This window comes from Rutilus rutilus (assembly GCF_951802725.1).
Source record: "Rutilus rutilus genome assembly, chromosome: 2".
NCBI classification, from domain to species: domain Eukaryota; kingdom Metazoa; phylum Chordata; class Actinopteri; order Cypriniformes; family Leuciscidae; genus Rutilus; species Rutilus rutilus.
The window spans coordinates 20,761,357-20,786,847 of NC_140210.1; the positions used below are offsets into that span (position 1 = coordinate 20,761,357).

The 25,491-nt window shown below is 39.3% G+C and overlaps 2 protein-coding genes across 17 annotated transcripts in view; both read left to right on the forward strand.

The window, feature by feature from the left end:
- The window catches only part of LOC311286119 (piggyBac transposable element-derived protein 4-like), a 33,495-nt gene extending 18,751 nt beyond the window's left edge, over positions 1 to 14,744 (forward strand). For 6 of the 13 annotated variants that reach the window (XM_084402161.1, XM_084402160.1, XM_084402159.1 and 3 more), the window contains 3 exons: positions 5,926 to 6,122; positions 12,411 to 13,640; positions 14,080 to 14,744. In XM_084402161.1, coding sequence (XP_084258287.1) covers positions 5,926 to 6,122; positions 12,411 to 13,640; positions 14,080 to 14,515 — 1,863 coding nt within the window. In that variant the 3' untranslated portion in view covers positions 14,516 to 14,744. Of the gene's footprint in view, positions 1 to 2,093; positions 3,107 to 5,925; positions 6,123 to 12,410; positions 13,641 to 14,079 lie in introns of those variants that run through there. The other 7 variants (XM_084402168.1, XM_084402167.1, XM_084402164.1 and 4 more) reach the window with 4 other exon arrangements.
- Positions 14,745 to 15,783: 1,039 nt separating this feature from the next.
- LOC311282498 (piggyBac transposable element-derived protein 4-like) lies at positions 15,784 to 25,350 on the forward strand. Of its 4 annotated transcripts, none has more exons than XM_084396298.1 (4): positions 15,784 to 16,146; positions 21,210 to 21,397; positions 22,908 to 24,140; positions 24,266 to 25,350. In XM_084396298.1, exons 1-4 carry the CDS (start codon positions 15,802 to 15,804, stop codon positions 24,489 to 24,491), a joined length of 1,992 nt encoding a protein of 663 aa, XP_084252424.1. In that variant the 5' UTR covers positions 15,784 to 15,801; the 3' UTR covers positions 24,492 to 25,350. The 4 variants fall into 4 exon arrangements, with proteins under 4 accessions (XP_084252424.1, XP_084252425.1, XP_084252427.1 ...); XM_084396299.1 differs by having other exon boundaries at positions 15,803 to 16,146; positions 21,213 to 21,397; XM_084396301.1 differs by lacking the exon at positions 15,784 to 16,146 and adding an exon at positions 18,871 to 19,623 and having other exon boundaries at positions 21,213 to 21,397.
- The last annotated feature ends 141 nt before the right edge of the window (positions 25,351 to 25,491 follow it).

Here is a 25,491-nt window from a genome sequence, read left to right on the forward strand (position 1 = left end):
GCTCGTTTCTTTGCGCACAAATACGGCCAAAAGCATTGTCGGCCTCTGAACAGCAATTTGCAAGTGAAAACAACAGAGTCAGGAACTGCAAAACAGATTGATCCCGTAAAAACCAACCATTGTGTAAAAAAATAAACTGTTGCAAATGTCTAAATGACTTGTGTGCATGGGGCAAAAAAGTTCCCGAAATAAACCGATTTATACAGTTGCGTCTTTCTTTTAGCTGCGCTTACTAGGGATGGCCCGATACCGATACTGGCATCGGGGATCGGGCCGATACTGTCCTCATATACTCGTACTCGTACTCATAAAAATTCGCCGATACCACGCACCGATACCACGTACATTTTGCGAAACGAAACTGCCCGCCGCGAGTGGTTTGTCGAGGTGAACTGAGTCATAGACGCACGAGCTGGTCGAGCACATCCCTTTAAACAGACAACAGTGGAAAGTTTGTTCAGTCCGATGTCAATGGCAACGAAATTAAACGAGGCATGTAGCTTTAGCTTATTATATTAACGTTAACTGACGAGAGAGAGAGAGGCAGAGAGAGAGACAGAGAGCGAGAAGCGCACTTCTGTTGAATGCTCTTGATTGCTGATCGTTCACTCAGCACATGTTATTTGGATGAAAACTAAATCGTATATGTAAGTAAAGTAAAACATGAACTGTTACCTGACTGAAGTATAACGAGTGGTTCCCTACATTATTACAGGACGTGTGCAGAGGTCAAGAAGTTTCATGAATGCAAACATCCGAAGCGCGCGCCCCTCAAACCAGCGTCTCAGCGCGCGAATACTGAATTAAATTGTCTTTCACGTCTTGCGCATGAACGGACGAATTCACACACAACTATGTAATAACGCCCGTCTTGGTGAGTATCCTATAGTAAACAAAGTCGGTTATATCTCAAATGAACGTAGCATGTTCAAATGCGGTCCGTGCGCTCGGTCTTAAAGGGGCAGCAGTTTGATAAACCTGCTTCTGTGTTTTAATGTTAATCAAACAAAGGACAAAGAAATTACTCACTGCTCTTGACTAAATAGGCTACCCTTTTCAACTTTAGAAAATATCCATCTATATATAATTCATACAGTAATGAATATGCTTTTTTTCACATTTGATTACTTTATTCAAATTTCTGTACCTGTTAGATCTACCCGAAAAACTCTAAAAACACTGTTTATTTCATTTGTAGCCTTTCTTTGTTCTATTGTATATATTTGTCCTATTTGTAATTCAATTGTTTGTTTTTATTTTGTTACTGACTGCTTACTTGTTTTAAATTCACATTAATTAGGCTGCTAGTTTTTGTTGTAGTATCAAAATTGGATTAAATAATTGATATTTCACTGGTTTTGACAAACATTTGAACCGCTGACCCGATCCTCAGCACTGAGCCCTGCTGAAGCAGCTCTAAATATGTGCTGTGCTATTAAATGAAAGATAAAATATGATAGAGCAATAGAATGAACAGTGACAGTAGGCTTACAGAAGCTCATATGCATTTTAGCAGGCTTAATTAAGCATGAAAATAACTGAAAGAAATATATATATTTGATGAACAAATTAAGCCAACTAATATGATTTATAATCTTTTGGTTTATCTACTAATACATTTAAAAATTACAAATGTAGTGAAAATTCAGGTATCGGTTACGGTATCGGTATCGGCGAGTACCAAAAATTACAGTATCGGACTCGTTCTGCAAAAAGTGGTATCGGGACATCCCTAGCGCTTACTGTTTTGGCACGATTCTCTCACTCATTGAGTTTTGCAAGTGCGAAGAGGAAGGCGGGTCCACCTTCATGTAGCCAATCAAATGAGCTTCTAGCTGATTCTCGATTTACTCTTATCTGATTGGTTCAATAAGCACGCCGGTCGCCAGAACACATCTTTATCTTCATTTGGCCCAGAAATGTTTTCGTTGCCGAAATGGTACTTTTAATGCACACAAACATGTTAAATAAAAAAATAAATCATGATTGCTTTTTTTTTTTTTTTTTTTTTTTACAGTATTTTTTCTTACACTTGAAAGGCGATTTACACCTTTACAAATCTTCTCTTGTGCATACATGCAAATTGCAAACTTATTTACACTTTCTCAAATCTTACTCTACGCATCCGATTTCTTTATGGCATCATATTACCTTCATAAATGTGTGTATAGTGTCATTTGAAACACAACTATAGAACTACTTCAACTTTATTTGCTCCAATAGACCTTTTTCAGAGCAGAGCCATGACAGAACGGAAGTGAGGGATGGAGGTTACACATAATTTTCTTTAGATATAAGCTATATTCACATGGATTTTGATATTTAGCATTCATTTTAAATAGTCACTATACAATGAGTAATATTTTAAATCATGTTTAAAGTTAATGGATACAAACATAGTTAATTGTTAGGTTAACAATATATAACTATTTTAATAAAAAAAAATATATAGTAATAAATGTGTAACAACCATATTTTGAAAGTGTTTTCCATTTGACTGTATTTTGTGGTGAAATGTTCATGTCATTACAAATAATACTTAAAGGGGACCTATTATGCAAAATTCACTTTTATAAGGTGTTTGCACACCAAATGTGTGTTCAGTGTGTTAGAACAACCAGCCTATAATGGTAAAAATCCACTCACTCATTTTTTCCCATGAATCTAAAGCAGTCTCTTCAAATGAGCTGATTCAGATTCCCCCCTACAGTGACGTCATCGTAGAGAGAAGACCTACCCACAGCCGGTGACGATCTGCCCTATTAGCATAGACACAGCGCTGAGTGAGAAGCACAGAGGCAACTGGATTTGTACAATGTCTGCGCCAAAGAGGCATTACAAGTGTTGTGTTTTGGGATGTACCAGTGAACATAAGAGTCTCCATAGACTACCGCAATCTGAGTCACTGAGGCTATCGTGGTTAAATTTCATTTTCAAAGGAAATATCCCGAAGAACATTGCTAAAATCTTATACGTTTGCGCCAATCATTTTGCACCCGACTGCTTCACAAACAAGGGTATTGTCAACGCTGGATTTTCAAAAAGGTTGATTCTGAAAGATGGGTCAATACCAACGCTTCGTGCGCAAACTTCAGATCCAGACAAAGTAAGTATCGCAAGTCATATGTTGTGAGTCCTTCCAAATTGCCTTTCCGAAAGAGCTTGTTGGCACTCTGTACGGCTAACTTTGCTAAATCTACCATTGTCTCTGCTTGTTTTCATTGATGGTGCGGTGCCTGTTGCTGGTATGTCGGAGCTTGAGCTCTTCTCTTCTTGAAAGGGGGCAGGGAGCACCAGCTCACTTGCATTTAAAGGGATGTTTTTGAATACGTTCCCCCCCATTTTGAGCTAAAACTTTACATAAACACTCTTGGGTTATTCGAGACCCATTTTACATCTTGTAAAAAGAGGCATAATAGGTCCCACATTATGGACACACATCGGTGTTCAAACACCTTTTAAAAGTGAATTTTGCATAATAGGTCCTCTTGGAAAATATATATCAATAAATGTGTAACCATGTTGTAAAGTTTTTCATTTGACTATTTTGTGATATTTATGTTCATGTCATTACAAATGATACCTAGACACAGAGTGTGACGAATTTTGTGTCAAATATACTGTATTTAAATTTAAAATAAACATTTATTGTAAAGCTCCTTGAACAAGTGAAACTGGCAAATTTGTATATGAAAACCAATACTATATTTTAAATATAGCCTGAATAATAATAAATAAATAAAAACATATGAACGGCTCATAAAACAGTTATATACAAATAAACTTAAATGCAAATAGCCAGTTTCACAAACAAGGCTCAAAGTATAGTCTCAGACTAAAATGCATGTTTGAGCTGTTTTAAATGAACGCAACTTGCACCAACATATCTTAAAATATGTTAAAAATGTCTAAAAAAAAAACTGAGCGCTCATTTGTTTATAAACACCAAATACAAAGCACACAGTAACTTCATCGTAAAAAGCCCATTTACAAAACCCATCCGAATAGTAATCGATCAGACCACATGAAAATATTCCATACTAAGTATGATAACAAATAAAATGAGAAAGACGTGCACAGATTCAAAAGTAGAAAGATTTGAAAGTAACACTAAAATTTTACAGAAAATATATTACTATTAAATATAAATATATTGTTCTTTTTTCGGTTCTATGCAACAGAATCAGATATAACATCTAATGACCAATTATCAATATAATGTATAGTCCTACAAAGCTGTTAATATCAGAGCATGTGAGCCAGGGATGGAAATGAACTTTTTTGTCCACCGGCCACTGTGGCTGGTGGATTTCAAAATCTACCAGCCACTCAATGTTTTTACCAGCCACTTTCTTGTTTTTAACCGACAATGTGTAACTGCATGTGAAAATTAATACTACAAGATCTACAATACTTAAGCAGTTTATTTAATCTCAAGTCTCAATGAAATACTGACATTTTCTCTTTCTCTCTTATATATATTTCTCTTTTTTACCTGGATGTGGCATTTGAATGATTCGTGGTCTTTTATGGCTTCCAGTTTTAGGTTTTTAGTCCCAACAATGAAACTAGGGCTGGGCGATATGGACCAAAAGTCATATCCCGATTATTTAGGCTGAATATCGATATACGATATATATCCCAATATTTTTTCCGCAAAGTGAAAGCAAATGTTCAGTCAAAGTCAAAGCCAAATATGACGTCACAAGTAGTTTTATTGAAACCGGCTATTTCCACACACACAAGTACTGTCCCCCTTTACTTAACATAAATTGTAAGAATATGACTAATAGTAAAGACTAGTACTAATAAATAAACATTAGGCCTATGCTAAAGCTATTAAATAGCAGTCCCAAACTAGTTTTTGTTAATACAATGTTGGTATGAGCCACTAGAGTCATTTAAAAATATAAAAAATAACACAAAGAAAAATAAAGTGGCATTTTGGGGTTAATATGGAAACGACAGTTACCATGGTGAATACACAATATTAACAATAACTGTTAATGAACCATGGAAACTGCTCCTGGTGAATAGTATGAAAATCATCCCTGCATTACTTTTATTTTGTGTAATTTACAACGTAACGGCGTTGCATGCTCGTAGTTTATTTTGCACTTTATATACAGTGAGGCGAAACACAGCGCGCGCCGCCACATTTGCGCGTGCAATTGAAGAGTGTTCGCTACGAGAACAGGATAACGGCTGACGTGACAGGACAAGAAAGTCCGTTTTTCTGAGGTGAAAGACTTTATTTCAGCGTACACTTATGTCCTCTAAAAGTGTCCGCCGTCTGTGTGAAACAGTATATTTTTATTTACCCGCCACGGTGGCTGGTAGGTGAAGCGAGTTTACCCGCCACAACACAAAATCACCCTCATTTGGCTGGTGGCGGGTGCTAATTTCCATCCCTGATGTGAGCTGATAGCAGGGAGCGGATCAGTGAACGAGAGGGTAGTGTTATTTTACCAGCATTGTCCAACACAGCTATCCCACACCATGTCACAGAAGAGTAGAGCTATTGGAAACAATTATACTACTACATAGAAATTTAATGTCAGTGCATCATTTTAGCTGACTTTTTCGATGAGCATGAGCGGTACATCAGTGGAGCATTTACATGGGCTGTGAGCAACTGAGCGCATGTGTATAGAGCGGAATATTGAGCGCAGCGTCACACTGCGCATTGATGATAACCCTAGAGCAAGAGTGAAACCTGAGCGCTGAACACTGAGGTGCGGGGCTGGGTGGAATATATTTTCAGTCCGTTTTTGTCTTTCGGCCAAAAACCAAAAATGCCATTTTCAACCAATCATTTTATGTATTTTGGTTTGTTGTTTATTTTATAATTGGTTATAGATGCATGTGATAAACTTGCAACAGACATTCCACTAACTCTTTGTTTTCCCTGTTAAAATCCAACAGCAACCATCTGCAGCGCCTTCTCTTTCGATCCTCACTTCTGCTGTGGATCCCAAGAAAATCACTACGAATGATGTGGTGGACATTACAGCCAGTAGTGATGAAGATCTTGATATTTTTGACCAGGACAGTGTGGCCAGCAGTGTGGACAGCATAGCAGAGGAAATGTTTATTGATGGTCTTGACCCTGTTCTAGATCGGTGAGTTTTTTTTTTACATATTTGTATTTGGTACTTAAAGGGATACTTCACCTCTGGAAAGATGAATGAATAGGTAATTTATGTAGAAGAAATGTGAAATTATTTTTTAATTTGGAGCTTTCTAGACTGAGAAAAGCCAGAAAATGTATTTTTGGCTTATGTGGATGAAAGACAACAACTCCCAGAATGCACTTGCTTCGCTGCCCTAGGAGGCCACTCCCAAGCCACGCCTACCGGTAAGAGAGCGCAGTTAAACAACTAGGCTAGGCTACTAGTGAGTCTCCGTGACGAGTTTGCCCGGGATTTCGAGATCACCCAAAATGTCCGGGATTCGGCTTTTGCGTTCTACAGTCGCCATTCATTGTGTTTACTGTGGCGAGCAGGACGAGGCTAGGGCCGCTGGAGAACGGCGCGAGGCCGGTGGCGTGATTACTGAGACGCACCGGTCTCGTATCTCTCACGGAGGAGCGTGAATTTTCTTAGCAATGTTAAAACGCACATCAACCGATCACTTGTTTAGCGTTCATGTAAACACTACATTCAGATTCACCAATCGGAATGAATTCAGTTAGATTTAAACAAAAGGTGTGCATGTAAACAATGAATGGCAACTGCAGAAAGCAAAAGCCGAATCCCGGACATTTTGGACGATCTCGACGGCCGGACATGTCCGGGGAAAAGAGGATGGTAACCCCTACTACTCAGCTTTCTCCACAGAACAAGAGCCTGTTAGCTTAGCTTCCAAAGAAAGATGGCTGACATTGTGTGTACATTCTGTGAGTGAGATCCCACCCTCTATGGGTGGGTTGAAAACATGCGGGACAGCCCCTCCTACTGGCTGTAGTCTTTAGCCTCTGGCCAAAAAATCCTCAGATGATGCAAAATGAAGATTTTTGCATCATCGGAGGATTTTTTCCAGACAAAAAATACATAAATCTCTCATCTCAGGGGGATATGAGGGTGAAAAGCAAGGTAATTCGAAAATACTACAGGTTTTCTACTAATACAAAGCTTAATGCTAAATCCTGAAGTATCCCTTTAAGAACTAGGGCTTGGCATTGACACAAATTTCACGTTTCAATTTCTATTCACAAGCTTGTAATTTCAATATTGATTAATTTGGACAGTAGGCGCATGTCAATTTTTCAAACTATGTACAAAAGGTGATGTGGTCTGGCCTTATTAGTGTGAAAAGTGACACCTTTTTTGTGCCACCAGTTCTTTAAACTTGGGCATAAAAGGTGTGAAGGCCAGGCGGAGGCACTGATGTAAGTGTTCATTACTGAGGGTGCTTCTGTATTTGTTCTTCACCATTTTCATGGTTAAAAAGGCAGACTCACAACAGTATGTTGAGGGAAACATGGTGAGAATTTGAAGGGCCATCTTCTGCAAGGAAGGAACACCTGCTGCAGGGACCATCTTAGTCCAGAAGGTGGTAGGGTCACAGAGAGACTCCTGCAGTGCAAGGTTTTCCTGAAGCTCAATTAGCTCTGATTGAAGAGAAGCAGCACTAGCCCATGGGCAGATTTTAGGGCTTCAGTTGAAAATTCTGCAATGTTTTTGACAAGGAATGGATTTCCCATGCATAGTAAGACTTGTTTTCCCACAGGGAAATCTCCAAAGCGAGTTTGGAAATTTTCAATCAGCTTATCCAGGAATTCAGCATGATTGTGATGATGATGTTTTCCTGCTGTTTGATTCAAAAGCTTTGGGAAGTGAAGCAGGTCCTGCTGTAAGTCACACTTGAACAGCTCCAGTTTCTTCTGAAAGGCACAGACAGCTGATGTTAGGTTACACACGGTGTTATTTTTGCCCTGGAGCTTCATGTTCAGATTATTGAGATGGGAGGTGATGTCAGATAGAAATGCAACAATTTCCATTTTTTCTTCATTCTGCATGAATTCCACAAATTGTTTTGCTTTTGAACTCTTCTGATCCAACAGAAAGTTTTCCAAATCTTTCCGTAATGTCCAAAAGCGCTCCAGTACCTTGCCTTTACTAAGCCACCGGACATTGTTGTGGAGTAGCAAATCATCAAATTCTGCATTCACCTCTGTTAGGAATGAGCGCAACAAGCGATGCTGCAGAGCAGATGATGCCCTCAAAAAGTTCACAAGTCTCATTACTGTTGTCATGACCTCTGCATACTTTTCTCCAAGACTGGCACACAAAACCATCTGATGGATTATGCAATGATATGCAATGAGGTCAGGGTGATGAGCTCTCAAGCGTGCCACTAATCCCCTCTCTCTTCCAGTCATACATGGAGCTCCATCAGTAGCAATGGAAATAACATGCTTCAGATCTATCTCTCTGTCTCTAAACATCTGCATCAGTGCTTCATAAATATCATCCCCTCTTGTGTGTCCATGGAGGGCTGTGAGGCCTAACACATCTTCACAGAATTCTCCCTTCTCTTCATCAAAAAATCTGACAAACACCAGAAGTTGTGCGTTGTCTGTGGATTCATCCAAAGCCACTGAAATGCATTTAGCCTTTTTTATTGCAGACTTCATTTGGTCAAGCAAATCATCAGCAAGGACTTCAGTTCGCTTTACAGCAGTGGAGTCAGACAAAGATATTTGGTTTATTTTTTGTATTATGTCATCTTTTTGAGTTCCCTCAAACAGGGCAATTGCTATTTCATTCATGCATTCCTTCACAATCTCAGAGTCAGAGAATGGTTTCTTGTGCTTTCCTAAGACCCATGCCACTCTTAATGAGGCTTCAGTTGCACGCTCTTGTTGGGTGGCTGATCTAACTATTACATTGCATGTTGCTTGGTATGATGATTGCAGTTGTTTGATTTTTCTGGCCCTTACCTCAGATTTCTGGGGGTAATTGTGGTCAAAGTGTCCATGCTTTGAGTCATAATGACGTTTCACGTTACCACTCTTGACAATGGCAACCGTCTCGTTGCAAATTAAACACATTGGTTTTGTGCTCCCCACCGGCAGCACAAATGCATAACTGTCAGTCCACTCTGTCTTAAATTCGCGATTTTCAGAATCGACTTTTCTCTTCTTGTCAGGTTTTGAGCACGCCATGATTTTCACTAGCAAGGAAACCGTTTAACAGGCTACCGTTAGCAGATGGATTAGCGCTTGCGTTGTTGTGAATGACACACACAACCTGCGTGACCCACAGACGTTGCGGCCAGTGAGTTGTCATGGTGATTTCAGTTATTACAGCTCGTCCTGATTGGGTCTTTGGATTGGACACAGAAGATAGATAAACCACATCTAGTAGGAAAACAATATAGGCATGAAATCATGCAATGAAAACTCGCTTGGATCATGACTTAATTATAATGTTGATTTTGGCTTCGGTCCAAATTGTATTGCGTCTGGGTTCGGATCCGGACCGCGGTCCGCCTATTGAGTACCCCCGGTCTAGACTGTCAAATGTACACTCACCTAAAGGATTATTAGGAACACCTGTTCAATTTCTCATTAATGCAATTATCTAATCAACCAATCACATGGCAGTTGCTTCAATGTATTTAGGGGTGTGGTCCTGGTCAAGACAATCTCCTGAACTCCAAACTGAATGCCAGAATGGGAAAGAAAGGTGATTTAAGCAATTTTGAGCGTGGCATGGTTGTTGGTGCCAGACGGGCCGGTCTGAGTATTTCACAATCTGCTCAGTTACTGGGATTTTCACGCACAACCATTTCTAGGGTTTACAAAGAATGGTGTGAAAAGGGAAAAACATCCAGTATGCGGCAGTCCTGTGGGCGAAAATGCCTTGTTGATGCTAGAGGTCAGAGGAGAATGGGCCGACTGATTCAAGCTGATAGAAGAGCAACTTTGACTGAAATAACCACTCGTTACAACCGAGGTATGCAGCAAAGCATTTGTGAAGCCACAACACGCACAACCTTGAGGCGGATGGGCTACAACAGCAGAAGACCCCACCGGGTACCACTCATCTCCACTACAAATAGGAAAAAGAGGCTACAATTTGCACAAGCTCACCAAAATTGGACAGTTGAAGACTGGAAAAATGTTGCCTGGTCTGATGAGTCTCGATTTCTGTTGAGACATTCAGATGGTAGAGTCAGAATTTGGCGTAAACAGAATAAGAACATGGATCCATCATGCCTTGTTACCACTGTGCAGGCTGGTGGTGGTGTAATGGTGTGGGGGATGTTTTCTTTGCACACTTTAGGCCCCTTAGTGCCAATTGGGCATCGTTTAAATGCCACGGCCTACCTGAGCATTGTTTCTGACCATGTCCATCCCTTTATGACCACCATGTACCCATCCTCTGATGGCTACTTCCAGCAGGATAATGCACCATGTCACAAAGCTCGAATCATTTCAAATTGGTTTCTTGAACATGACAATGAGTTCACTGTACTAAAATGGCCCCCACAGTCACCAGATCTCAACCCAATAGAGCATCTTTGGGATGTGGTGGAACGGGAGCTTCGTGCCCTGGATGTGTATCCCACAAATCTCCATCAACTGCAAGATGCTATCCTATCAATATGGGCCAACATTTCTAAAGAATGCTTTCAGCACCTTGTTGAATCAATGCCACGTAGAATTAAGGCAGTTCTGAAGGCGAAAGGGGGTCAAACACAGTATTAGTATGGTGTTCCTAATAATCCTTTAGGTGAGTGTATATTGTGTGCAATGTGACTTACATTCAAACACTTAGTATAAGTGCAAAGTTTGTAGTGCATCATTTGGGACACAACTATCGTGGGCCATGTACTCAGCTGTGAAGTGTATACATTTTATAAGGTTATTTTGTCAGTTAGTCTGTTAGCCCCTCTGACAGCTGCAAAAGTTGAGTGCTTGAAGTGTCCAATTAGTGCTGCACGATTAATCGTATCGCAATCGCAATCGCGATGTCAAGCCTACGCGATTATATGACGCAAAATGCTGCGATTTTATATTAAATAAACAAATTAGCGCTGTTAACACACTTATTAATGCAAATGCTTTTAAACCATTCATGCGCGATAAGACATAAAAGAACGAGCTGCCTGTGAATGTCCTCCTGACACACACACACAGACGCGTGCCAGTATCAAGTTCTCTTTCGCGGTAGAACGAACAACACACATGTAGCACTATGCCAAAATGAACGCGCTGCCTGTGACTGTGACAGACAGAAAGACTCGCGCTAATATCGTGCGTGCGCACAAAACAGCATGACAAAATACAGTTCTCTTTCGAGCTTGAACGAACAATAACACACACAATTATGCCAAAATGTCTTTTTGTCGAGTGTCTTCATAACATAAGAGTAGTATTATGATGAACGTGAAGAGTTGTGATGACTCGTGGAAGAATGAGGCGCGTGTGAGATCCGCGTCTCTGACAGCGGCTGGTCTTAAAGGGACAGTACACAGTAGCCACTAATTATATCTGTCGCTAAAGTTAATCAAAGAACAAAGGGAACAGAGAAAAACACTCACTGCTAAAGTTATTCTTTTTTATTTTTCTATTATTTTTTTTATTATTATAATTTTTCTTTACCCCTGACATGTATGGTAATATGTACTCTTGTATGTAAATTATGTTTTGTTCTTGTTAAAATACAATAATAAAAATAATCTGTCGCTAAAGTTAATCAAAGAACAAAGGGAACAGAGAAAAACACTCACTGCTCTTGACTAACGAACTTTTTTCTTTAGGCTGATTATCACTAATCTGTGTGTGCATTTATTTTCCTTGAGAACCAAGCAAGTTGACTCATGAAACTATTTGTTTATTATATCGCATATCGCAATATTGACCTCAATTATCGCAATTTGACATTTTCCCCAAATCGTGCAGCCCTATGTCCAATATTTCACTTTTTTCAGGTAAGTGCATCATCCGGATATTTAAAGTGCACTTTCTTCTTTTGTATTTTAATGTGAACATGCTATTTATGACAAAATGGTATAGAACGGTGCATAAGTACGCAAATTGGGACGCACCTAGAGTCTGTGAAAACATTACAATAATTTCAGGAAAACTAAAATGTTTCTGTCATTCCTGCTAGTATTTTGTTATGGTTGGACTACTGCTCATCTCATCAGTCGACATGTTTTTTCTTGGCAGCTATCTACTGTAACTACAACAGTGCATTCCACTCGCTTAGCTGAAGGGCTTCTAAAGTCACACAAATACATAAAAGTACATAGTTTCTTTAAATTATTTATTAAAATTATGATTTTTTTTTATTTTTTTTTTGCCTGACTTGAGGTGGGACAGACCAAAATGACCATTTTACTCACCAAGTAGTACATTGCTAATCCTATTGTTTTCTTTTTGTGTCATGCAATAGACCTTCATCTGACCTTTACCCCCCAGAGGAGGACTGTGATTCAGAGGACAACCCACAACAGAGAAAGAGACCCCGTCTGTCTTCCAATGCTGATGGAGGTGGCAGGGAGAGTGAAAATAATTTCTCTGGTGTATCAACAGAAAGGTGGCACAGCTCAGATGAAGCAGATGTTAAGCCACATCATATAGACTTCAAACCGGCCCAAGAACCTGGACCTCAGATTTTGCAGAATAGGTGCAGCAGTCCTATGCAGTTTTTTCATCTGTTGTTCCCAAAAACAACATTGCAGACCATTGTAGGGCACACAAATGACTATGGAGCCAAGCGCCAAAAGAGAAAGGGCAAGGTGTGGGAAAATATTTATCTGAACGACTTGAAGTCATACATGGCACTGGTCATTTACATGGGTATGTTCAAGTGCTCTTCGCTGACTGACTATTGGAGTGTTTCCCAGCACTTCAGTCTGTCCTTTCCTGCAAAAGTCATGTCTTACCAGAAATTTCTGTCAATCTCTAAAGCTCTTCATCTAAGCGACAGCAGGGAGGACGAGAAGAACCGCGTTAGGAGGGGAACAGCAGCCTTTGAACGGCTGGGTAAAATTCAACCCCTGTATCAAGTAATTAGGGAGGCTTGCAAAACGTTTTTTCATCCTTTTCAGAGCATCACCATTGTTGAAAGAATGGTGACACCGCAGGCTAGAACTGGACTCAAGCGATGCATGAAAAACGAATCTCCAAACATGGGGTACAAACTCTTTGCACTGACAGACTGCACCTCTGGCTATACGTGGGACTTCTTTATTTACGAGGGGAAGTCATGTTCTTCACAGAGCGAGGGCTTGAGTTATGAGTCCGTTATGGCATTGGTGGATGAAAATATGTTGGGCTCTGGGTACAAACTGTTCGTAGACAAATTTTACACCAGCCCCACACTCTTCAGTGACCTCTTGTGTAAAAAGGTCTGGGCTTGTGGCCCTGTATGGGCAAACAGGGCAGGTTTCCCAAAAACAACTGTGAACAGACTGTCAAGGAACGCTCCACGCGGCACCATGCGTTGGATTAGGGATGACGAGCTGCTGTTTGTTGAGTGGAAAGACTCAAAGGAAGTGCAGATGTGCTCCACCTTCCATAAAGCCTATGAAGGTGATACTGTGCAGAGGAAGGTGAAGGGTGACGCTCAACCGACCCATGTGCAGGTCCCCATTCCAGCTGTGGTGTTGGACTTCAAGAAGTAAGTCAAATGTATTCAGTGTTGTTCCTTGTCCATTTTATTGTGCCTGTGCATTCAGTCTTCAATGCGTTTGCTATGGAAGCTTGTTTTTCGTCTCAGAGAAAAAAGTTAATTGCGACTCTTAGATCACAATCATGAATTCTTATTTTTGTGCAATTCCAAGTTCTCTCAATTTGGCCTTTTCCGCAATTCTGAGAAAAAAGTCTGTATAGTGAGAACTCGAAATTACCTCTTTTTTTGTATTCTGTGGTGGAAACAAACACAAAAAAAAGAATTGCGAAATGTAAACTCGCACTTACGAGTTTGTAACTTGAAATTGCGAGAGAGAAATTGTGTGGCAAAAGAGTCTTAATTGTGAGATAAAACAAGCAGAAACAAGCTTCCATAATTTACTCTATCTGTATAGAGTTTGAAATATGCATTTTATATTTCCACATAGGAACATGGAGGCAGTGGATCCATCTAATTGCATTACTGGACATTACAGATCTCTACATAAACCGAAGAAGTGGTATCAATGTGTTTTTAATCACTTTTTGGACATCACTGTAGAGAATGCATTCATCATGCAGGAACTGATGGCCAAGGTAAAGAACAAGAGGCCTATGACCCGAAAGGCATTCTTGGAGGTGCTTGTTTTAGAGCTTGCAGAGATCAGTCCTCAGGATTCAGCACCAGTTTTCTCAGCTCGCCCTTCCTCAGCGGTTCCTGCTTTCCACAAGCCGAAGCACATCACACCGGACAACATTGGTGGAAGGAAGTGCAGGCTCTGCAACCAGACAACTCCAGTCATGTGTGTGACTTGTGATATGTTGTTGTGCTTTCAGCCTGAGAGGGACTGTTTCAATGATTGGCATGAAAAACAAGGCTTTTGATTTATGGCTTCAGTGAATGTTACCATGTTAAGGGTCGTGGTGTTTTGCTTGATTTCAATTATCAGAATATTTCAATTGGCCTAAAAGGTCGGGTTTTTTTTTTTTTTTTTTTTTACATTTGTAAAGGAGTTGGAAGGTTTGACTTTTCACACATGACCAAATCATCATCCACAGTAATTGATGGCTTGCTGATGCTGAAATATTACAAATAAAACATACTGGAAATGGATTTACGACTTCATTTCATGAGTTTTATCAACATGCATATTAAATGGGCTTGGTTTAATTACCATTTTAACCATACTTGTGAACTAGTGTTTTAACACCATGTGAGAACTATTGTTGAAGATTTTGAAAGAACACATATTGTAACAATGAGCAATGCAATCAGAATGTAGATAAAGATGATAGAGTGTGCGTTTGTGTACTTGCTGGTTTTGATAAATCTACGATTGTGCATATAATAGCAAGGTGTGTGTGCTGCTGTATATTCACTCATTTCACATTCACTGTTGCTGTTTTTCTACACACACAAAAAAAACTGAATGTTTAGGGTCACAACATTGAACAAAATCATATTAATCATAAATAATCTATAAAATATTAACATTAGAATTTGTAACTGTTTAGCTTTGAAATTCAATCTAATTACAATCTTAGATACAATCTAAGTTGCTCCTCTGAAGTGTGAGAAAATTATCTAAAGTATTCTAATGCCGATGATTAAATAATGAACATCTGAAATATTCAATGATAACACTTAAAATACATCCTGTGAAAGAATTTTTACGAATAAGATTTAATGTCGGGGATTCAAATTTATGTGAAAAATGCAAGTTAGAGAGAGAAATGGTTGAACACTTCGCGTTCTGGAATGATGCGTTCAGCTGGATGCAACAAAGAATACCTGCAAGACTGATTCTCTGGGAAACTGTTAGGTTTGGTTTGTTAATTAAGGATAAGAAGATATGGTATAATTTGTTGCTTTATATATATATATATATATATGTGTGTGTGTGTGTGTGTGTACATTCTATATCCGATCGAATGGTAACTACTATACAGTATAGGGATGAAAAGTCCCAAAGCAAAGTATTATTATTTTTATTTTATTTTGTTGGATGATTTTGGTTTTGTAATATACAACCTCCTATTTCTCTCTCTCTCTTTACATGTATATCTTTTAGTTATTACTGCCTTTCTGTTGATGTTCAACAACTATATGAATTAAATAAAAAAATATATCACTTCCGCAAACGTATACGTCACAGCTTGGAAGGACCCAAATGCATGCGCAGAAAGGAGGCTTGGCACTGGCAGGCTTCAGTCAGTTCGTGAATTGGAGTGTTTGCATCATGTCGTGGGGACGCTGTGAGTTCCGATGCGAAAACAAAACCCATTTGTTTGGCCTTCCGAAGACGGATGGAATTAGGAATCAATGGTTACAATTTATTTTTAACACTGTTCCTGAGCGCTGCAGCCCAAAGGTTCGCTTGTGTGCTGCGCATTTTACAAAGGACAGCTTCCTAAACCTGGGAGAATACAACGCTGGCTATACACAAAGGCTACTCCTGAAAAATGGAGCGGTTCCCACTTTGGTCAGACAGTCTGGCGCCTCTTCATCAAAACCTGTACGTATGTTTGATTATTTGTTGAAGTGTTTGCTATTGACTGTTCAAACGTAAACTACCTTGTGTGCTCATTTGTTCGTGGCACTTGAATGATATGCTACGTTGGGGCTGTATTACAGAAACATCCTATCTTAACATTTGACTTAAGATTTTAAAAAGTTCTGTTTTAAGTGAATTTGCCATGGTTACGAAACAAGATAGGATGTTTGAGTTTTAACGTTTCTGTACTACAGCCTGTGCTCTTTTAAAGGTCCCACATTGTCAAAAACTGAAATTTCCTGGCTTTTTTCATGGTAACAGAGGTGTAGTGGCTATGAAACTACCATATAAGTTTCAAAACAGTCAATCCACAGACAAATGCACACAGCCTGCATAAAGTAGCCTAGCTGTGCCTTTTCACGAGCCGTTGTGACTTCCGTATTTTGTGATGTCAGAACTTCTCAGTCACCACCCCGAGCACTGCCCACCGTCAGGACAACATAAGAGAACAGTCAGTGGCTAATATTTATTTATTCAGAAATACCACAGCAGTTAGTTCGACCTTTACCGTCTGCTCTGCACAGTTCACAGTGACTGCTTCTTCAATCAGGAACAGTTCAATGCTGGTTTTTCGAAGAAGCCACTGCTCAAAGATGCTGCAGTCCCTACAGTTTTACTAGTTTACCTTGCGCGTCAATTGCAGCATGTTCTGTGGGCATCCTTGCACATTTACCACAAGTACACCTTTATATAGTTTATCTATATAGGTTATTAAATGTTTGTTTTAAGTTATTTTCAAAAGTGTATAGGCTATAACTTAAACCGCATATATTTATAACTGAAAACACACACATGCACACACACACATAACTTTATTCACTTTCACATAGTAGCCTAATGTTTTTGCAATTTGATGTTCAACCCAAAACCTTTTATTATCATATTGTTTTTGTCAGAGCTGTTGTGTAAACAAAAGTCAAATAAGTTAGCAGGTTAAACTATGTCCTCAGAACAAGAGTTAAAGTGTCTGTTTTATCGGTAAAAGCCAATAGCCAACTGGATAGAAACAAACTTCTTAAAATTAATTTTCACTTTGTGAATCACAAGTGGTGATAAATGTTTAAAAACTTAAAAAAACAAAACAAACTGTTGATAAAGTCTAAAAACTAACTATTTTAAACACAAATGTAGACATGAGTTCTGCTATGACCCTATAGTTTGTTTGCTGTTCTGTCTCTGTGTTGTTTACAGTAAACATCGTCTTGGATGCTGCAGGCTGATGAGTGCTATAGTGAAATTAGTACATTACAGTGCGTGCAGAATTATTAGGCACGTTGATTTTCTGATCTTTTTTTTTTTTTTTTTTTAGGCACATTTTACCAATTCCAAACCACATTAATCGTAATAACTACAATTAATTTTGTATTTAATCATTTATAAGTGATATACAGGTGCTGGTCATAAAATTAGAATATCATCAATAAGTTGATTTATTTCAAGAATTCAACTTAACAGGTGAAACTAATATATTATATAGACTCATTACATGCAAAGTGAGATATTTCAAGCCTTTATTTGTTATAATTTTGATGATTATGGCTTACAGCTTATGAAACCCACAAAATCAAAATCCCAGAAAATTAGAATATTACATGAAATCACACAGTAATTACACAGTGATACCATGGTCATTGAACCAGGTTTTGGTTCTTTTGGCAGTGTGGGCAGGTGCAAATCCTGCTGGAAAATGAAGGAAGCATGAAGTGCTCTGAAAATGTCCTGGTAGACGGCTGCGTTGACTCTGGATTTAATAAAGCACAGTGGACCAAAGTCCTCTTTTCTGATGAGAGCAAAGTTAGCATCTCATTTGGAAACCAAGGTCCCAGAGTCTGGAGGAAGAATGGAGAGGCACACAATCCAAGATGCTTGAAGTCCAGTGTGAAGTTTCCACAGTCTGAGTTGGTTTGGGGAGCCATGTCATCGGCTGGTGTTGGTCCACTGTGCTGTCCACTCAACGCAGCCGTCTACCAGGACATTTTCAGAGCACTTCATGATTCCTTCAGCAGACAAGCTTTATGGAGATGCTGACTTCATTTTCCAGCAGGATTTGCACCTGCCCACACTGCCAAAAGAACCAAAACCTGGTTCAATGACCATGGTATTACTGTGTAATTACTGTGTGATTTCATGTAATATTCAAATTTTCTGGGATTTTGATTTCGTGGGTTTCATAAGCTGTAAGCCATAATCATCAAAATTATAACAAATAAAGGCTTGAAATATCTCACTTTGCATGTAATGAGTCTATATATTATATTAGTTTCACCTGTTAAGTTGAATTCTTGAAATAAATCAACTTTTTGATGATATTCTAATTTTATGACCAGCACCTGTCCTGTATAATTGTTCATGAAGGCTAAAATGATTGAAAAATGGCTTATTTTTTTTAAGGCACTTTTTCTTTTACAGATAAAATAAGCCAAAAAAGAGATTTAACTCAGACTGAAAAGTCAAAAATTAGGAAATACCCATGAGAAGAATGCAATACTAGAAATTGCAGTTAAGGCATGACCATTGGACAGTGAAATACACATTAGGTCAGCAGGGTCAGACAAAAACAGGTGGAGAAGAAAAGACACATGTTAACTTTAAAAGAATGAAGAATTAAGGTGAAGAATTAAGTGTGAAACCATCAGGAACCCTTTAGTCTACCTGGAGTCTCCAGAAGAGCAAGGTGTCAGGATCTCAGAGACTTGGGTTAGGTAAAGAATCCTAAAATGTACCCCCTGTTAATAAGAATCACAAAGCTGAAGTGTAGTAAAATCCATCTCCTATCCTGAAGTCCGTTTTGCAGAGATGGACTAAAAATGAACTCCAAAACTTACTGTCAAATTCTGGAAGATGGATTCTTCAAATAGTGGTAGAAGAGGATGTGGTGCTGGTCCTTCAAGAGTCAATTCTCAATCTGTCTGTCTATAAAGCCTATAAAAAAAAAAAAAACAGTCTTCATGTATTTTACTACACTGTCAAATTTCACGCGTTTCGTTTAAAGAGAATTGTCCCCGTTCGCTTTCCATAGTAGAGTACTTTGATGACTCATCGGTGTCTGTTTTCTTATCCAATGAGAAGACGCGTGTCTCTTAATATTCATGACACCACGTGGATCTTTCCAATGTCTGACTTGTATGTGATATCGCGTTGTAAATGAGAGAGGCAATAATGGGACGCAAGTGTTTGTTTTCGTGGTGCAAAGGGTCCAGTGCGTTGCATATCTTTCCCCGCGATGCTGCCAGGGCTAGACTCTGGCTGCGGGCGGTTGGTTGGCCATCAACCTCGGACACATCTAAACTATGTGTGTGTAGCAACCATTTTTCTCGAGAGAGCTTCGACAACTGGAGAATGGTGGACTTCGGCCTTGTTCATAAATGCAGGTTGCGACTTGCGAGTGATGCGGTACCAAGTCCCGTGGACTTTTCTAGAAATTCTATCCCTTCAGAGGTGTGTGTGTGTGTGTGTGTGTGTGTGTGTGTGTGTGTGTGTGTGTGTGTCTAAAATGTAACCCTGGCCGTATTACTTGCCTTTTGTTAAATAAGCACTCGTTGTTAAAATTTAGATACTTCGATAATACCTCAATTGTAACTTTACGGAACGTACGCTTAATTCGTGCAAATTTCTGTCACTGACTGTCCATCTTTATTATGGGGGTTCAGGGGGCGCGCAGATCTAGGCTATGTATGGAACGTTTTGTTTTAAGCGGAAAATTAATTATTTTGAAATATGCATTTAAAGAGTGTATATAAACAAATAAATATTTTATAATGACATTATTATTATTCTACATGTACATGAATATGTTTTAAATGCAGTTACGATTACTGTAGGCTCATATATATATATATATATATATATATAATAGCAGGGCATTCAGTTACTTTTGAAAGGACAAAAATAAGGTGTCAGTGTATTTTATTAAACTTTAACTTTGCCAGCTTCTCACAGCCATCCACGCCCGCCCAATTAAGTTGCATTTTTCCAAAAGATTGTGAGCTAGAATTGAGCTGAAATAGGGGGGTTTCATGACCCTTTAATGTGTCTGCCTTTATTAATATTAATAAAACATGAAATCATTCAAAACTTGAAAATCATAATATTTAGCCAGTAACAATAAAACTATAAAAAAAGGTCTTTACAGACTATAAATGTATTTCTTTTTTTATTATTATTCTTTTTTTATATATAGTTTTATTCATGTATACATTGAATAGACATTACAGAAAACTGAAATTCAACCATAAATTGTACCAAGAACATCGTTTTATTTAATGAAAAACATTTACTAAATGAAAAAGTTTTTTTTTTTTTTTTAATTGTCACTACTGTTGAAAGCAGATTTTCATTAAATGTCATGAAATCACATTGAAGTGAACACAAAGTGTGCGTCATTGACCATAATGTAGCGTCATTGTGTTTCGGGAGACCCAAGTTCGAGTCCCGGCTCGTGGGCCTGACTGCAAATATACTTAGCATATTATTTTTTCACCAGGGACACCAGAACGGAAGTGAGGGGTGCAGCTTATACAGTTAATAGTGTTGCACTACCTTAAAAAATATAGCTCATTGTACATATGAAGAGCCATCTGAAAATTTCTTCTAGAATGGTCATTTTTATCAAGCTTGTATATTTAAGTTCAGTAATTTCACTTAAATGGCAATGAAAATTACCAATTAATTGTCATTTAAGTGAAATTACTGAACTTAAATATACGAGCTTGATAAAAATGAAATTTTTAGATGGCACTTAGAGGCTTTTGCATCTGAACTCTTCATATCTTATGCATGTATTAACATAAAGTGACTATTTTAAAGTATTGTTGTTAAATATTGCAGATATCGATCTGGTTAAAATCCATGTGAAAATAGCTCATATTTTGTAAAAGAAAATTACACGTATGGGTAAAGCTACTCTATTAGTTATATAAGCCCCACCCCTCATTTCCATCGTGTGGCTGCTGGTCTGAAACTGCTGGCTCTGCAGCTGGATACTATTGCTAGCCACTGAATCAGTTTACTCCCCTAATATTCAGCAGCAAAAATCCGCACGGATTGATCTTCAGTACTCTCCGCTGGCTCCAAAGAAAAGTACTAAGAAGGGTGTGAAGGACAGTTCAGGAAGTAGTGATGAAGATAGTTGTGACCGGGACAGTGTGGCCAGCAGTGTGGACAGCACAGCAGAGGAAATGTTTATGGATGGCCTTGACTCTGTTTTAGATCGGTGAGTTTTTCTACACATTTTCTTTATAGTTTTTAATATATTTTAGCACTTATGATGTGTGTGGTTTATTTTTATTATTTATTTTTTACTTATTTAAAATGTCCTTTGCTATCATAACAGTAATTGTAGTAAGTGTGGGGGTTTGATGGAAAATTGTATATTCATAATAAATAATCCTGTAGCAAAGTTCCTAGTTCTGGTAAGGAGGCGGCGGGATGTGTCAATGGAGATCCTTCCTCCCTGATTTCGGCACCAATGTAGCAAAGTTCAGGGGAGGAGGAAGCAGGAACTGGCGAATGTTCAACATACCTGGAACACCTGCAGTATAGCCATGGATTGAAGAGCAGATGCTGCTTCGCCTGCAGATGCGTAGGCCTTGTCAGCCAGGTGGACAGTGAATCTGCACGGCGTGGACGGCAGGCTGAGGTCCATGCCCAGTGAAGAAGAGGAAGAGGGGCGAAAGCTCGCATCCATATAAAGGACAGGCGAGCGTGGTGACGACAGCCCCAGGTCTTGTCGTCATCATCATTGCTTCCAGGCGGGGGGAGGGCCCACCAGCGACTCGCTGGCAGCAGTGGGCCTTGTCCCCGTTGTCGCTCGAGCCAGTTCCCTTCTGGCTCTCAAAGTGCGTACCGTCAGGTCGGCGCAATGAACGCAAATGGAGTCCATTTTGAAGGCTGCCTCGGCGTGGGCGAGGCCCAGGCAGGCAACGCAGAACTCATGGTTGTCGGGCGGGTCGAGGGGGGCCCACACAAATCTGGCAAAGTGACGCCATCGGATGCTTGGAGAAAAAGGTTGCTAGTCCTCCGGTGCAGCTTCCACGATGGCAGCATGAAGTAAGAGATTCTGACGCAATTGTCGCGCCCATGCATTTTATACTGCCCGCGGGCCTGTCAGTATTGGCATACTTCGTGACAATTGGCCAGCTGCTCCAAGCTGGCGTAAGATTTCAACAAAAGTGGAGAAGGGAGGAGATCCCGCAGCGTCAGCTGACTCAATGTAGAAGTTACCGCCCTCGAAAGTAAACCATGAGGTTCATTCTCGTGTTACGCACGATTTGGTTCATTCTCGTGTTACGCACGTTTGAGCTTCTGCAAGAACAAATCTTTCCAACCAATCAAGGTTTGTTCTTGCGCATCAAGCAGGTTCGGTTGAGCTTTTGTTTGTTTGCTAATTAAAGTTTATATGTGAATAAAAGCCTAAATTGAATCTGCTCATCATATAAAGTGACTGTTTGATGAACTTTTTAAAGCGTCAAAGTGGTAGTTGAGTAGCTGTCAATGGAGAGACAGAACTCACTCAGATTTCATCAAAAAGCTCTTCATTTCTGAAGTGAGTATTTGCATGTTCATTCATCCTTTCTTCCAGTTTTTGCACATTGGTCTGAAAAGTCAAATTGAATACAAAAATCAAACCAAATATTTGTGTTGGTGTGAACTGGCCTTTAGTCAACAGAGTTGTGAAGTACATTGCTAATTCCTTTTTCTTTTTTTCTTGTATCATGCAATAGGCCTTCGTGTGACATTTACCCCCCAGAGGAGGACTGTGATTCAGAGGACAGCCTACAGCAGAGAAAGAGACCCCGTCTGTCTTCCACTGCTGATGGAGGTGGCAGGGAGAGTGAAAATGATGGTTTCTCTGCTGTATCAACAGAAAGGTGGCACAGCTCAGATGAAGCAGATATTGAACCACTTCAGCTGAATTTCTTTCCTCTCCAAGAACCTGGACCAAAGTTTTTACCGAGCTGGTGCAGCAGTCCTTTGCAGTTTTTTCAACTGTTGTTTTCAAAAACAATGTTGCAGACCATTGTAGGGCACACAAATGACTATGGAGCCAAGTGCCAAGAGAGAAAGGGCAAGGTGTGGGAAAATATTTGTCAAAAGGACTTGAAGTCGTACATGGCACTGGTCATTTACATGGGTATGTTCAAGTGCTCTTCGCTGACTGACTATTGGAGTGTTTCCCAGCACTTCAGTCTGTCCTTTCCTGCAAAAGTCATGTCTTACCAGAAATTTCGGTCAATCTCTAAAGCTCTTCATCTAAGCGACAGCAGGGAGGACGAGAAGAACCGCTTTAGGAGAGGAACAGCAGCCTTTGAACGGCTGGGTAAAATTCAACCCCTGTATCAAGTTATTAGGGAGGCTTGCAAAACGTTTTTTCATCCTTTTCAGAGCATCACCATTGTTGAAAGAATGGTGACACCGCAGGCTAGAACTGGACTCAAGCGATGCATGAAAAACGAATCTCCAAACATGGGGTACAAACTCTTTGCACTGACAGACTGCACCTCTGGCTATACGTGGGACTTCTTTATTTACGAGGGGAAGTCATGTTCTTCACAGAGCGAGGGCTTGAGTTATGAGTCCGTTATGGCATTGGTGGATGAAAATATGTTGGGCTCTGGGTACAAACTGTTCGTAGACAAATTTTACACCAGCCCCACACTCTTCAGTGACCTCTTGTGTAAAAAGGTCTGGGCTTGTGGCCCTGTATGGGCAAACAGGGCAGGTTTCCCAAAAACAACTGTGAACAGACTGTCAAGGAACGCTCCGCGCGGCACCATGCGTTGGATTAGGAATGATAAGCTGCTGTTTGTTGAGTGGAAAGACTCAAAGGAAGTGCAGATGTGCTCCACCTTCCATAAAGCCTATGAAGGTGATACTGTGCAGAGGAAGGTGAAGGGTGACGCTCAACCGACCCATGTGCAGGTCCCCATTCCAGCTGCGGTGTTGGACTTCAAGAAGTAAGTAAAATGTATTCTTATTCTTATTAAAATGTATAAACTTGCAATTGTGAGAAATAAGCTTCCATAATTTACTGTATTTAACTGCTTAAAGTTTGAAATATGCATGTTATATTTCCACATAGGAACATGGAGGCTGTGGATCTATCTAATTGCATTACTGGACATTACAGAGCTCTACATAAACCGAAGAAGTGGTATCAATGTGTTTTTTATCACTTTTTGGACATCACTGTAGAGAATGCATTCATCATGCAGGAACTAATGGCTAAGAGAAAGAACATGGAGCCTTTGACCCGAAAGGCATTCTTGGAGGTGCTTGTTTTAGAGCTTACAGAAATTGGTCCTTAGGATTTGGCACCAGTTTCCTCAGCTTCCTCTTTAGCAGTTCCTCCTCAGTGGTTCCCTCTTCTTTCCACAAGCCAAGGAACATCACATCAGACAACACGGGTAGAAGGAAGTGCTGGCTCTGCAACCAGACAACTCTTGTGATGATGTGCTTTCAGCCTGAGAGGGACTGTTTCAATGATTGGCATTTATGGCTTCAGTGAATGTTACCATATTAAGGGTCGTTATTGTACAAAAATTGTAAACTGGAATAAATATGTTTTAAATCGTATTAAATTATCTACATTTTATGTATGTTTTATGTATGATATTATTAACTGGCTGAAAAACAACAGCAGAACCGCATGGCCAGCAGTTTCACACCCGCAGCCACAGGGTGGAGTTGCGATAAATATGATGGTTCCCTATTTCCACATGGATTTGGATCGGATCAATATCTACAATATTTAACAACAATACTTTTAATAGTCACTTTTCTAGTTATACATGCATAAGATATCATGATGTAAAATAAGCAATCTAGCCTATTAATCATTGTTAATGTTAAAGGATACAAAAACAATAGTTTTATTGTTAATTCAATGATATATGCTACAGCAAGACAACTATTTTTATTTTAAAACTATATTAACAGGTTGTAAAGTGTTTCCCATTTGATTATATGTGATCGTATTATCTCCATGCTCATGTTGTTACAAATTATACTACTTAAAGACACAGCATGTGACGTAGGCCTATTTAATGTAAAATATTTATGAAAAAATATATAGCTAAATTAATAAGAATAATGTATTTACTTTGACATGCAAAAAAAAAAAAGCCTTTAGGTATTATTCTGGAAATAAATGTAAAAATGCTTTAACTTGAGATTTATACTTGGTTTTAATTAATATAATTTTAATTACATAGTTGTTGTAAATTACAAAATAGAATTGTATTTGGTTTCTCTATTTGTCATGTTTATTTAACCAGGAAGATGTGACAACATTAAGTGTAAATGTGA